This window comes from Drosophila grimshawi, unplaced genomic scaffold (genome assembly GCF_018153295.1).
Source record: "Drosophila grimshawi isolate 15287-2541.00 unplaced genomic scaffold, ASM1815329v1 contig_311, whole genome shotgun sequence".
NCBI classification, from domain to species: domain Eukaryota; kingdom Metazoa; phylum Arthropoda; class Insecta; order Diptera; family Drosophilidae; genus Drosophila; species Drosophila grimshawi.
Genome location: NW_025063098.1, coordinates 11,054,628 through 11,067,501, shown reverse-complemented (window position 1 = coordinate 11,067,501; position 12,874 = coordinate 11,054,628). Strand labels below are relative to the sequence as shown.

The following is a 12,874-nucleotide window of genomic DNA, read 5'->3' as shown; positions in this document are numbered from 1 at the left end:
TATTGGGGAATGAGATTAGTTTTTGAATAGGGACTGAGAAGTATATATTCTAAACATAACTTCTGAAATATATATATATTATATTCCTAAATAAATTATGCGAAGACACTAATTGCATATTACTTTTTTAATGCGATTAATATATCGCCTTGATATAGATACAGAACTCCTATTGCCTTTGAAATTGATTACATTTATTGTCAGAGATCTTGCAAAGTCTTCATCCGATTCCGTTGAGATCGCTAACATAAAAAATGAATTGGACATTTCCATTTCAAATATCTACAAGCTGGCCAGAATAAACACAACAAATTGTATAATATTCAAATTTTTATTTCAAGTCTTACTATTTGATGGTGATTAAACAATAAACAGCACAATACTTAGGCAATAATTTACTACTGGGCTCTAGTTTGACATACATATACATACATATATTTACTAATACTATATATACAGAGAAGGTACAACATTTGGCAAATGAATGGGTAGCTGCGTCCATTTAGCGCAACAGATCACCCAATGCCGAGATGTAGGTCTGGGCCATCTGCAGGGTCTCGTGCTTGGACAGCTGTCGATCATTGCCCAAACAGGGCAGATACTGACGCAGTCGATCGAAGGCCGTATTCAGATTCTGCATGCGACGACGCTCCCGGGCGTTAGCAGCCAGACGACGCTTCCGCTTGACCACCGGTGAGATTTGCTTGTTACGACGCTTCTTGCCGGCACCGCTGGCTGGTGCATCCGGATTAGCGGAGGCATCCTCACTATCGCCATCGCCCAGCTCGAAGGAGCCCTCGTTGCCATCCCCATCGAAGTCATCGTCGAAGAGCATCATGTCATCGTCATCCTCGACGCTGTCATCAAATAAAGCCGAATTGTCGAAATCAAAGCTTTGGAAGTCATCGCCATAAAGTTGCACATTGGGATTGTTGTTGTTGCACTGAGATGTGGGCGCGGCTGTGTTTGTTAAGGCGTTTACCGTTTCAGTGGCTGCCACTTGCTGATTCTTGCGGGTGTAGCTTCGCTTGGGCTTCGCCGTTGGAGCTGCCGCTGGCAACGTCTTACAAGTGCCCACATTAGGTGAGCCCATGATAACCAATGCGGACTGTGGTGCTGCAGCGCCTATAGCAACCGGTGCTGCCTGCTCCAGGGTCAACGGGAACTGCTGTGCTTGCGGCAGGACGTTGCAGCCATTGTTGTAGATGGTATTGAGATCAACATACTCGGGACTCTCGGAACGATGGCTGGACGGCGATGAGGTGATCCAACCATCGGAGCTGGCCTGCTCGAAACTGATGAAGCCATTGGCCGATAGATAATTGCTGGAGCTGGCCAACGAATTGCAATTGAACTGATAGTGTGTAACGGCTGGATTATAGGCAGCCATGGGATTAAAATATGGCTCCGTTGCGCCAGCCTTGAAACCCTGCAAATCCTCGGAGGTCTTGTAATAGTAGCGATATATCTCACTGGACGACATGTCGTTTGAATATTTATTTATTATTATTTAGTGCAATACAAAAACTTAAACCGTTCGCTGTGGTTGCTGGCGAGTTTCTGACTGAAGGCTCATCCTGGCAGCGCTATTTATACGCGCAGCTCAAAAATCCACCACGCAAACGCAGGTAAAACATGGACGAGGGGACAAGGGAATCAGGTAAACAAGTTGCCTTGCTTACCTCCTCGGACTACTTACCTCGGCCCAGTTGGCAGCACGTGCCGTCCCCGGCCAACAGCCAATGGCAATCGGTGGTGAATTGTGTTGCCTGCTTTTGTGTTGGAATTCACAGCACCTTTTTGTTGAGCTTCAGCATCAGCTTCAACTTCAGTCTTCGGTTTCATGTGCAAAATGGCGCTGGCGAAAAAAGACAGAATAGAAGAAGAGGAAGAATATGCGCTGGCGCCTATCGTTGGCAATCTAAAGCCGTTAACAAGATGATTATGGGGTTGAGGGCTGAGGGTTGGCGTCCGGAACAGGGGCGGAAATGCAAACAAAACCTATAACCGGATTAGGTTAACCATCAAGTGCTGCTAAATTTGCAAATATCCAAACATAAGTACCCGCAAAGATTGCCAACAATGATTTGTCAGCACCAAACTGGCCGGCAGCCAAAGAGCAGCAGCATCTTATCTAAATCATCGCTGGGACACAAGACCAAAAGACCAAAGCCGCTAAGCAAACTCATGTCTCATGCCTCATGGCCCGAAACTCTACCTGCTGACCACACCTTTACAAATCTGCCGCCGACAGGCGATTCGGCATGCTTGCGATGACCAATGCCCAACAATTATATATCGCAATGAAAAATCTTGTTTATTACAAGCTGGCGAAATTTTCCAATTGATACACTCGGCGCCTGCTTGTTAGCCAAGCGTCAAGGACACGCTTGGTACACTCAGCAAAATAAATGGTGCTACAGTATCGAGGAATCCTCAACTCAAATTATGTTCTTTTAAAATTTATAAAAAAAGGAGCATATTTATGTAATGTAAAGATTAGCATATCATTTTTGTATATTTAATGAAAATTATTGTAAATTTAAGATCTGTACTTTCATAATGTGATGAAAGTCGGCCTTTAGGAAAAACAGAGTCTGGAAATTTCAAAGATGACTTGGAACCAAACCAAAAATAATATTTCTTAAATGCCTGAATAGTATAAATATAATATTTCTTTAAATTTTATTTTGCTTTTGGGTATGCTTTTCTTATTTTAGAGCACATATGTTTTTCTGAGTGTAGGTTCGATGCAGTTGAAGACTGCTCGCCTTTGGGCATGCCTAATAAGCGTGCCCAGCGCTAACCAACTCGGATAGTTAGGCTAACATTTTAGCGCTAACAATTAGTATAGGCCCAGGCAACTTAGTTATACCCCAAGGATGAGACAGCATATTTAGGCGCCGATGGTGGTCGAGTCAGAATCGTAAGCAACGCCCTGCAATACGATAATGATTCGTTGGAAATCATATTGATATAAAAAATCTCTTTATGCTGCCGCTGGCGCAGCTTGCCGTTGTGTGGGCCGCATTAGCACGCCCCAAGTTGCATGATGCTTTTGAATATTTGCGCAACCCTAGGGGTATCTTGGATAACGCATCTACGGGCGGCAATAAAACGTTGTCAATTAGATAAAAATGTCACACAACAAACCGCACCGAGAGCAGCACAACAAATTTATTGGCCAAAAAAAAGACAGGCAGTCAGTCGGGCCAAAAACAACCCCTGCGATGGTTTTTCCCCGTGTCCTGTTGCAAGTGCAATTTACGAGTACATTGAATCGGCTTCGATTTCAAGAACGCGCGGCGTGCACACAAGTGACAGTTGTGCATGTGACGCCTTCGGTTACACCTGCAGCTGAGACGGACAACCAACGATCGTATCGAAAGAAGAAGCAGATGCAGGAGAAACCCTCTCTCTGGTTAGCTTAAGTTTATGCTTATCGATCCTGGCTGATGTTGAGGCATCCGCCAACTAAACGTTTGCATATCGATTTGAATTTTATGCACATTGACATCAACTCGCAACAATAAAATTAACAAGCGAAACAACAACAACAAGCATCGTGTAAAAGGGCACACGTGCTGCAGGAAAGAGAGAGAGAGAGAGAGGGAGAGAGAGAGAACTAGAGAGAGAGAGAACTAGAGAGAGAGGAAGAGGGAGAGCGGGGTGAAAAGGGTTAGCTATTCAGAGAGTCATCTTGATGCTGTTCCTTACCATGCTCAGAGGCGCCTTGCGTGCCTGTCACTTAAAGAGAGATCCCAAAACTGCAGCCACTTATAGCCGGTTAAATATGAACAATGAATGCGGCATATACCTCAATATATACGCACATTCACATTCACATTCACATCCACATCAATCCATTGGGTAACGGGTCATACTTTTCGTGTCAATACGCATAAGGGCAACTTGTGTCTGAAGCTCGGGTCCTGGTCCTGGTCCTCTGTCATGTTTATGTGGATGTGGATCTGATGTAGAGCAGCTTCCAGAAAGCGCATGCCAAAAACTGTTAACAAGAAATCTAAAAAAATTTCAACGAAGCTTTAATGCTCTCACACAAGAGTCTTAATATATAACTTTTTAAAGATCTATACTACATTTACTAAGAAATGTTCTAATATAACATTTTAGTTTAAATAAGTTGCGGCAGCTCAGAAACCATAGTTATTATAGAATTAACTAAATCTGATTAATTAAATATGTCTATTAGGATATTAACATTTATCACACTCAAAAATATTTGTAAATAATGTTGAATATTATCATCCAACATCTACGAATTTAAAATTGCAAAATGTTAACCTCGAAATATATTTCAGATATCCACTAAAAATCTCTTGTAAATCTCTTAAGAAATGATAATCGGACAAACCTAAAACATTATTTATCCAACGTAAATAAATGTAGTTAACTAAATTTGTAATACACATCAATAAAAAACTTTTAAATAGAGATATCAAAAAAGGATTTATGATAAACAACTTTCACTGCTTATAATGTACACTTACAAGCTGCCACATTTTGTTGCCGCAAAGGTGTAAAGTTAATCATAAACTAAATATGCCCGGTGCTTTTGAAGTTTATTGATGAGAAACGTGTAGGAGCTGTAAAGACGCCAATCATGAACAAAAGTAGGCGCATGTCAACGACTACAATTAGCCAGTCGCTCTAGGCCGTGAAAGTGTTGTCCGGACTCCGGCTGCGATCATTTTCGGCAGTCCGTAGCCTAGTTATTTTTTAACGTAAATTGATATTTTGTTGTTGTGTGTGTTATTTATTTTATTAGCATTTAACACTGTGCCGACTCAGACGATTTCAACTGATCGAGAGGAATGCAATGAGCGAAAGTCAATCGGAAGCAGGACTGCCACATGCGATCCCCTCAATGGAATTGGTCACTGGGGGCATATACACACACACACACACACGGGTTTCAGGTGGGTGGCCCCAATGCGTTCGTGTTCGGCATTTTGCCAATTGTCAAATTGAAAATTCATTAAAAGCCAAATGAAATATGTAAATCCAAAGTGAAATCAGCTGCCGAGACGTACATTGTTCGCCAACTGTTTGACGGCTGCCTTTGCAAATATTGACGGGGGTAGCAAACAGGAAAAAAATATGATATGTAAACTCCAATCAAACAGCGCTCAAGCGCAAAAAGTCAAGTGAAAATCAAAGCAAATAGCTCAGTTCAGCAGTCTGTTCAACATTTTATTTTTTTTTGTTTGTATATACATAAATTGCATATTGCTTACACAAATAAAAAAAATGTTGCAAGGGGCATGGGTTAATTCCCATGAAAATTAAAACTAGATTATACACACGCTCTCAGCTGAGGGTAGGCAAAAAAAAATATTCTGCTGCTGCTGCTGCTGCTGTTGCTCGTTGTCCTTTGGCCAGGTCAATGCAGCGCCCACTGTGTCATTGTTTGGTCACGCCTGCAGGCAACCAGGCAACCAGCCAGTCAGTCAGCCAACCAGCCTGTTGTTATAGATTGCATACTGATGGTTATCACAACTGCCGGAGTACAAGATACATTCATATCTGAATCTGATGGGATCAGAGCGAAGCGTAACAATTTTTGTCGCACGGCTCGACTTTGAAGCCCGTTTGGGTATTTGTTTTGCCAACATTTGATGGCTATCTTTGGTGATCTTTGGCAACTGCTTGGCGCCGTACCAATGACCTTAATCCCACTCAGAACAACTTTGACTAATTCGTTGGCATTCATCTTGTATGCGCAATTTGTCTAAGGCGTTTAGACATCAATTTCATGGCTGTGCTGTCTACTTTTGAATTGAAATTGGAAATCGGAATCGGAAGTAGGCATTATAATCGACAAATTATGATTGCTATTTTGATAGGCTAAGGGCTGGGGACTGTGTCCAGGCGATCCCACGTTACCCTTACCCAGATCAAAGCGCAATGATCAATTCAAATTTGAAACAGTGAGAACTACAACAAGAAGCGCACACAAAAGATGAAAACTACGCAATCACTTGAGAAAAATCAAAAAGGCCTCAAGGATCCGAGGACCTCTGGCTGCTGCTGCTGCTGCTGCTACTGCTGCTGCTGTTGTAGCTGCTACACCTTCGACAAGCATAACAGGTGGCACGGAAGCCGCACAAAATAAAAATGATTAAAGCAATAAAAACGCACACCAAAAAACAAAATATAAAAAATAACAAGAGAGAAAAGGGCCACGAAAGAAATAACAATTTTTAATAAGATTTTCTCCTCGCTCGTTGAGCAACAACATTTTGTGAACAACAAGAACAACAACAATAACAGTGCGCCTAGAAGAATGATGATGCTGGTGCTGGTGCACAGGAACAACTTCCGATCCTTGGCGGGCGTATCCGACACACAGCGGGTCAAGTGTGAGAACATTTTACGGAAGGATGTGGCAACAGGATAAATTATGAAAAATGATCGCCTAAGCGAAGGGTTACAATCAAAGAAAACAGCACCACGTGGTCAAGATTCACTTTCGTGTTGATGGAACGCAGAGTGTGAGTGCCTCACTCTCTGCACCAGCGACACTCTGAGAAAATATGCCTTAGATCATAGAAGGAAATTTCGGTATTATCGAAATACGTATATAAAAATGAATAAGAAAGAAAGGCTATCTTTGGCACGCCGAAGATTACATGAACTTGTAGACAGGAGTCAAATTGCCGACATTTAAATATTATTATACATTAACAAAACAATTGTTATTTTATAGAGCTGCATGAAATAGTAGTCCAATTTTGATCATTTCTTCTCCCAAAATTAGGAGCTTCGTTTGAGTTTCTTGGTAAACAAAAATGTCAGATGTTGATCATATTTTCTATACATTTTAGCACAATCATTTTAATATCTTGGTAAGCAAAAAAGATTACTTTAAGTTCATCAGGGTATCTTCGAAACTAAGGACTAAATTCTAATACGCTGTATTCTTTATTTTCAGTTAATTTCTACATAATTCATAGAATAATATCGAATTCACAATTTGTATACTGTATTTGTATTTGTATTTGTATTTGTATTTGTATACACTTAATAACCCTGATTTTGAACAAGACTCATTGGTGCTCTTTAAGCCTAAATTATACTACGTCATATTTTTTCTGAGTGTACAGTGCCTGGTGCTAGACCGTGCTCTGGTTCTTCTTACATGAAAATGCTCTGAAATTACTCTGGAATTTGTGTAGACCAATTGAGCGTCTAATTTGCGGCGGCTGGCGGTTAGAGCAACAATTGCAGATTCAGGCCGGGAACGCAGTGCCCCTGCTTGGGTGCTTTTATGAATGGACCGACGCTATTTTGTTTTGTTTTTTCACAATGGGCTGTTTATTGGGCTTGAATGGAAAGTGTTTCTTCGCTGGAAACTGAAGTGCACGCTCCTTCCTCCTCCACTGGCCGCCGCTGCTCGAGCGCAAAACAATTAACAAGTTTCAATTTCGGTTTCGGTTTCGCTGCTCCTCCTCTAAAATAGTTCTTGAGGTACTCTTCCTATAGCAATTGTTGCATTGTTGCATTTGAAGTGCGAGTACGAGAGCGAATTCCATTGAACTTGCGTCTGGGGCATGCAAGTACATATATATATATCTATATATGTATATATGCATATACCCTTGCATATATATATGTGTGTATATGTTTGGAATTGAAGTGACCTTAAGTCCCAGCCCAGCGCTGAAAGAAAACGAAAATGTATAATAATGAGACCAGGGGCCCGGGCCAGGAGAGAAGAGCGAGAATAAAATGTAAACTAAAGATACTATTTATATGTATTATTTCGGCTGAAAAGGAAGTACCAAATTACATTTAATTAGCTTTAGCTGTAGCTGTAGCTGTTTCTGTATATATATCAAAGCAAGCACTAAATTCGCGTACGGTACGCATCGGTCGATGATGGGCACCAGTAGGAGCTGGAGCTGGAGCAGGAGCAGCAGTAGGAGCAGGAGCAGGAGCAGTGGCTCACAAAAAAAAAGTCAGACGATTACGTTTAACAGCGAAAAGCGAAATCGTGGCTTATTCGCATTCGCATTCGCATTTCGCATATTCTCATTCTCATTGATCGACCGCTGATCAAAAACAGCAACAAAAAAAAAAGAAGAAAAATAAAGGCCCTGGGCCTGGAGCCTGCATCTTTCGGCCATCGGTGAAATTCGCACGTTTAACCTTTAGGCAAACAAAAAAAGTGTGCAGAACAACGAACCTGTTGAACCCAAACGCAATTTTCATATCACTTTGATTGCTGCCCAGAATGACACGCGTGCGCCGGAGCCACATATATAAATATATATATATATATATATGTATGCATATGTGTATATATGGCTATATAGCTATTTATTTTTAGCTGATTGTGCCATTACGTGGAGATCCAACGCGTGGTTGGATCAGCGATCGGACCGTTTCATTTTTTGAAGACGACTAAAAATTAGGGTAACAATCGCAGTTAAAGACAAGTTAAAATGCTATAGATAGGTATGCTCAACTATAGAATGCCCTGCATCCAAGTTCAAGCCCAAGACTCACTGCTATTTCATGGCACAATTTTAAATATTATTTTTCCACTTGATATGATATGGAATATTTACCAAAAAAGTCCATTTATATTTGTGTATATAAATATATTATCCATTAGCTAAACAACATTATCACCCCTTTCCTCTCATGTCCAGAGTATTAAGGGGATATGTCTGCTGCGTCGCGACGGCAGCCAAAGACGATGGAAAAAAGCGAAACTTTCAAACGGTTTCAAGGATTTTTGTTTGTCCCTGCTGGAATCAGTTTAATATAATTCATATAATTTCCCATAGGTGCTGTTAGTTGTTGCCACCTGAAGGGTCTGCTCTGTCCGTCTGTCTGTCTGCGTAAAAACACTTAGCCAGAAGTCGAAAGTAGCAACACTTTTTCAGATCGACACTTGAGACTAGATCTGCACTTCGATCCGAGTCGGAGACGGGGTACAAGACAAAAGAAATTGAAATTGAAATGAAACACAAACAAATCCCAAATGCCCAGTGTGAGAAATGACTTTCCAGGAAGCAAGCCAGTAGCCAGTAGTACAACATACATGGATACATAGATGTATGTATAAACAAGTATCTATCTAGGTATGTTGTAGTTGAGCATCTCTGTCAACGGGGCTCGATTGTTGGTAATTGATATGTTTACCTTTTGACTGCAAATGTAAATTGTAACTGATATCGATGCTGGGTCATTTCTCAACATCCACATCCACATCAGCATCAGCTAGTGAAATTGAAAAATTGCGCATCAGATAAGCCTTCACTTGCACTTGCTCTCTCAATGAGTCGGGTGACTACAAATCAATTTGATAAAGGCATTCCTCTGCCCCTACCTCTCTCTCTCTCTCTCGCTCGCTGTAATTCTCCAATTGTATGCAGACAGAAGCATTTTCTGGCATCAACCTCGTTGACAGTTTTCCGTTCATGGAGGTCCCCGAGGTGACAATTGCATTTTATGAAAAGTGATATATTCAACAGCAGATACGATTACTGTGATATCGCATAATGCCTATATGTATAAAGATAGTTTCTAATGAATCTGACCACACAGCAGCAGGTCAGTTGGCAAGTGTTGTGGCCAGGTAATAAGACTGAGAGTTTGCCAATCAAGAGAAAGAAGAGAAAAACACATTTACACGTTCCCATCTTACTAACAACATGATGAATAGATCTGATATGCCTGTCTTTGCCATTTTAAGCCGGTTGAACCGGAAGAGGTGTGCCGCATAATTGGAACTAGAGCAAACGTGTGAAAAACTAACTAGTTAGCAATTAGTGCACTCCATTTGCGGTATTTGTAGTGAGAACAAAGGATTTTTGAGATTTTACAATGCATTCACATATGAATAAAAATATAGAAAGTGTTTCTCTCATAAATATATATGTATTTTGGTAGATTCGCTTCAGCTGTCGGCACTCAAACTAATAGAGCCACAGCCAATAAATGTTAATACTTAATATTTTATGTTCTAAAAAGAATTTCATAATATTACACATTAGATGCCATGTATGTATTTGTATTAATCGATTAATTCGCAATATTCTCTCAAATCTCACAAACGGGCAATGAATTGTTCTGATCTGCAAGAAAGGGAGAACCAAGAAAGTGTTGGACAAAGTCTTCCTCGTCTAGAGAGCTTCTGCAGATAGCCTGACTGCATTATGATAATGAATATCAAATCAATATTTAATATAATTACAAACGATTGAGCCGACGCTAAAGAAAAATCAATGCCAGGACAATCCCAAAGATGAAAAATGTTCGGGTTAATATTGCTTCAATACCGAATGGCTTGATAATCACTTTATTTCGGTTTCCAGGAAAACGGTCGCATTATTTGATAAATTGACCAAGAACTCGTGTCTGAATTAACGCCCTCGCTGCCCCGAACCCAGGTCGAAGGGGTTAATGTTAATTGCCATTGTTGTGTTGGGATAAAAGAGGAAAAATAAATACGTAGAGAAGCACAGGATAAAATCGCTGGCAAGTCCAGCAGGTCTTTCATCTATCACGTGCTTATAGAGTTATTCAGCCGTGAGTTTGACCACACTTTAATTGCCCCAATTCAAATGGATGCGTCGGCGTCGAAGTCGACGACGGCCCCTGAGTCGTCCTGGCCGCATGCCACAATATGCGATGCGATGCATATGTTTGCAATGCATTCATATTCACATTCACATGCATATACAACTACAACAGAGGCACACAAATATAAACAATAATCAATCTCTTCAAGGGTTGAACAAACAAACACAATGCCAGCAGCACAAGGACATGCTTATGAAAAATGCAACAGCGAGCGGAGTTGAAGGCGTTTTTAAATTGATTATTCCTTTGGGGCCCAGCCCAAAATATTAGCTGGTCTGAGAGAATTGACCAATTTAATACATATTTATGAGGGAAATAGATCAGCTACAATAGATGATTGTAGTCAGCCATACAAAAGTCCTTGCTGATCCTTGAATACAACACACATTTATTTCATATCAACCACAGACTTAATTAGGCAAAAGTGTATCCGAAATTGTGGCTAGAATCTTTCAACTATCCCAGGCTGTTTAAAAAGTTAAAAATATAGATTTTCGAATATCTAACGAATTATAATTCCGAATAAAATTAAACACTCATGATGTGTGTGTTACTATTCAACAGCATTTGAACAAGTTCACAATACCTTTGTACCCGTATTATACCCATGAATACTGTAATAAATTAAATATATTTGCCAGTAGATATAATAATAATATATAATAATCCTCTCTCAAGTTCATTTTTCAGCAAAAACAAATTAATTTTCTTAAATTACATTCTGATGTATTCGAATCAAATTTAGTATGCTGTTTGAACTTGCGCAGCAAAACACAATAAGAACAATTACACAACAAATCTAATAAATAGAGAGCGAACACTGTCTACATCAAGTTGAAACAGTATTAGTTTAAGCAGTCTAAGTAATATTAGAATTAGTATAAGTATTATCATTTCGTCACTCCAATTTAATACAGGTTGTAGTATTATTTCAGTTTGGCTGCTCAATCAATTTACTTAAATTGGCGCATGATTAACTTACAACTGAATGAAGACGCGCCAAGTGTGGCCGCTGCTAATTTTGAGCATTTAACCGGTATTTTGCTCGCGATCTGCTTGGCTGCTCTCAGCAGTCGACTTGTCCTTAAATATGTCTGTTTCTTATAGGCACGTAAATATCGCCAAAGCAGCAACTAAATAGACAAGCAGTTTTTTGTTGCTGTTTTTGTTGTTGCTTTACCCTGCAAATAACTCGAAGTATTGTTAAAAGAACAACTTGAAGCAGTTTGTTTAATGTCAACCAAGACGCAGCTATAATAACTGTTTAAAGTGGAGCAGCGTTTTTTTCCTCTTTGGAAACACAAGTTGATTTTTTAACGCTTCATTAAGTTTTTGGCCACACGCGTTCAATACTTTTTTGGTGTTTTCTTTGCAGCTTAAGTTTTTTCTTTTTTTTTTAGGTGCCGTCTGACGCGCGTCTGCCAAGGAGGCCGATCGTCGTCGTCGTCACTCGTCGCTCGGCGTTCGTCGCGTTGCATGCTTAATTGCTTAAGCTGGCTCGAAGGTGACCGAAGTTGGAGTGGTTCGTGGTCTGCTTGCGATCTAAACACCTCGTTCTTACTGCTTATTACGGCACATTTCTTAAAAAAAAACATGGATTAAAAAAGGTAAACTCTCTTTACTTCCGATTTTTTTTTGAGTATGTGCGCCAGGCGACAACAGCTGCCTCAAGCGCACGCTTTTTTCCGATGATTTGGAATCCGTACAAGCAACATAAATAACACTTGCCACACACACACACATAACACACAATGTGTGGCATTTTATTCTGAGCATAGAAACGTTAACTTGAAACTGAAGGGCACTAAAAACGGTAGCATATGGCGTAAAAGTTGCACAAATTATGATATGATATGATTATGACATGCATTTGTTTTTATTTGACCATAAGACAATTCAAATATATTACAATTTAAAATTAGTATTTATTTAACAGTATTATGGAAAATACTGCATACTCAACACATCAGTGTCGACAGCAAATAATGGCCAATATCGTAAACGATATCAATGTTAAGTTCGATTACGGTATGTAGTCTCTGTTAAATTCGAACTCAGGGGTCAGCCGCTTTCAAACTAGAGCAGTTTCCTCTATAAGAACTGCTTATTTTGCATTGCATATATTTTATTTTATTATGTTTTATTAACCAGCTAAAGATATTTACAGCAATTAGTTTTATCTGGAATTAGCCGGTGAATGCATATGTTATTGCCACTGTTATGTTAAGCAACTTTGCGCACATAACATTTTATGTGT

At 40.0% G+C, this 12,874-nt stretch overlaps 1 protein-coding gene across 1 annotated transcript; it reads right to left on the bottom strand.

The window, feature by feature from the left end:
• Window positions 1-496: 496 nt before the first annotated feature.
• LOC6563952 (protein atonal) lies at window positions 497-1,483 on the bottom strand. The gene has a single exon (XM_001989625.2). It carries the CDS (start codon window positions 1,481-1,483, stop codon window positions 503-505), a length of 981 nt encoding a protein of 326 aa, XP_001989661.1. The 3' UTR covers window positions 497-502.
• Window positions 1,484-12,874: the final 11,391 nt, after the last annotated feature.

Excerpts from the sequence above, each read along its gene's own strand:
- LOC6563952 (XM_001989625.2), bottom strand. The coding sequence starts at position 1,483 with ATGTCGTCCAGTGAGATATATCGCTACTATTACAAGACCTCCGAGGAT.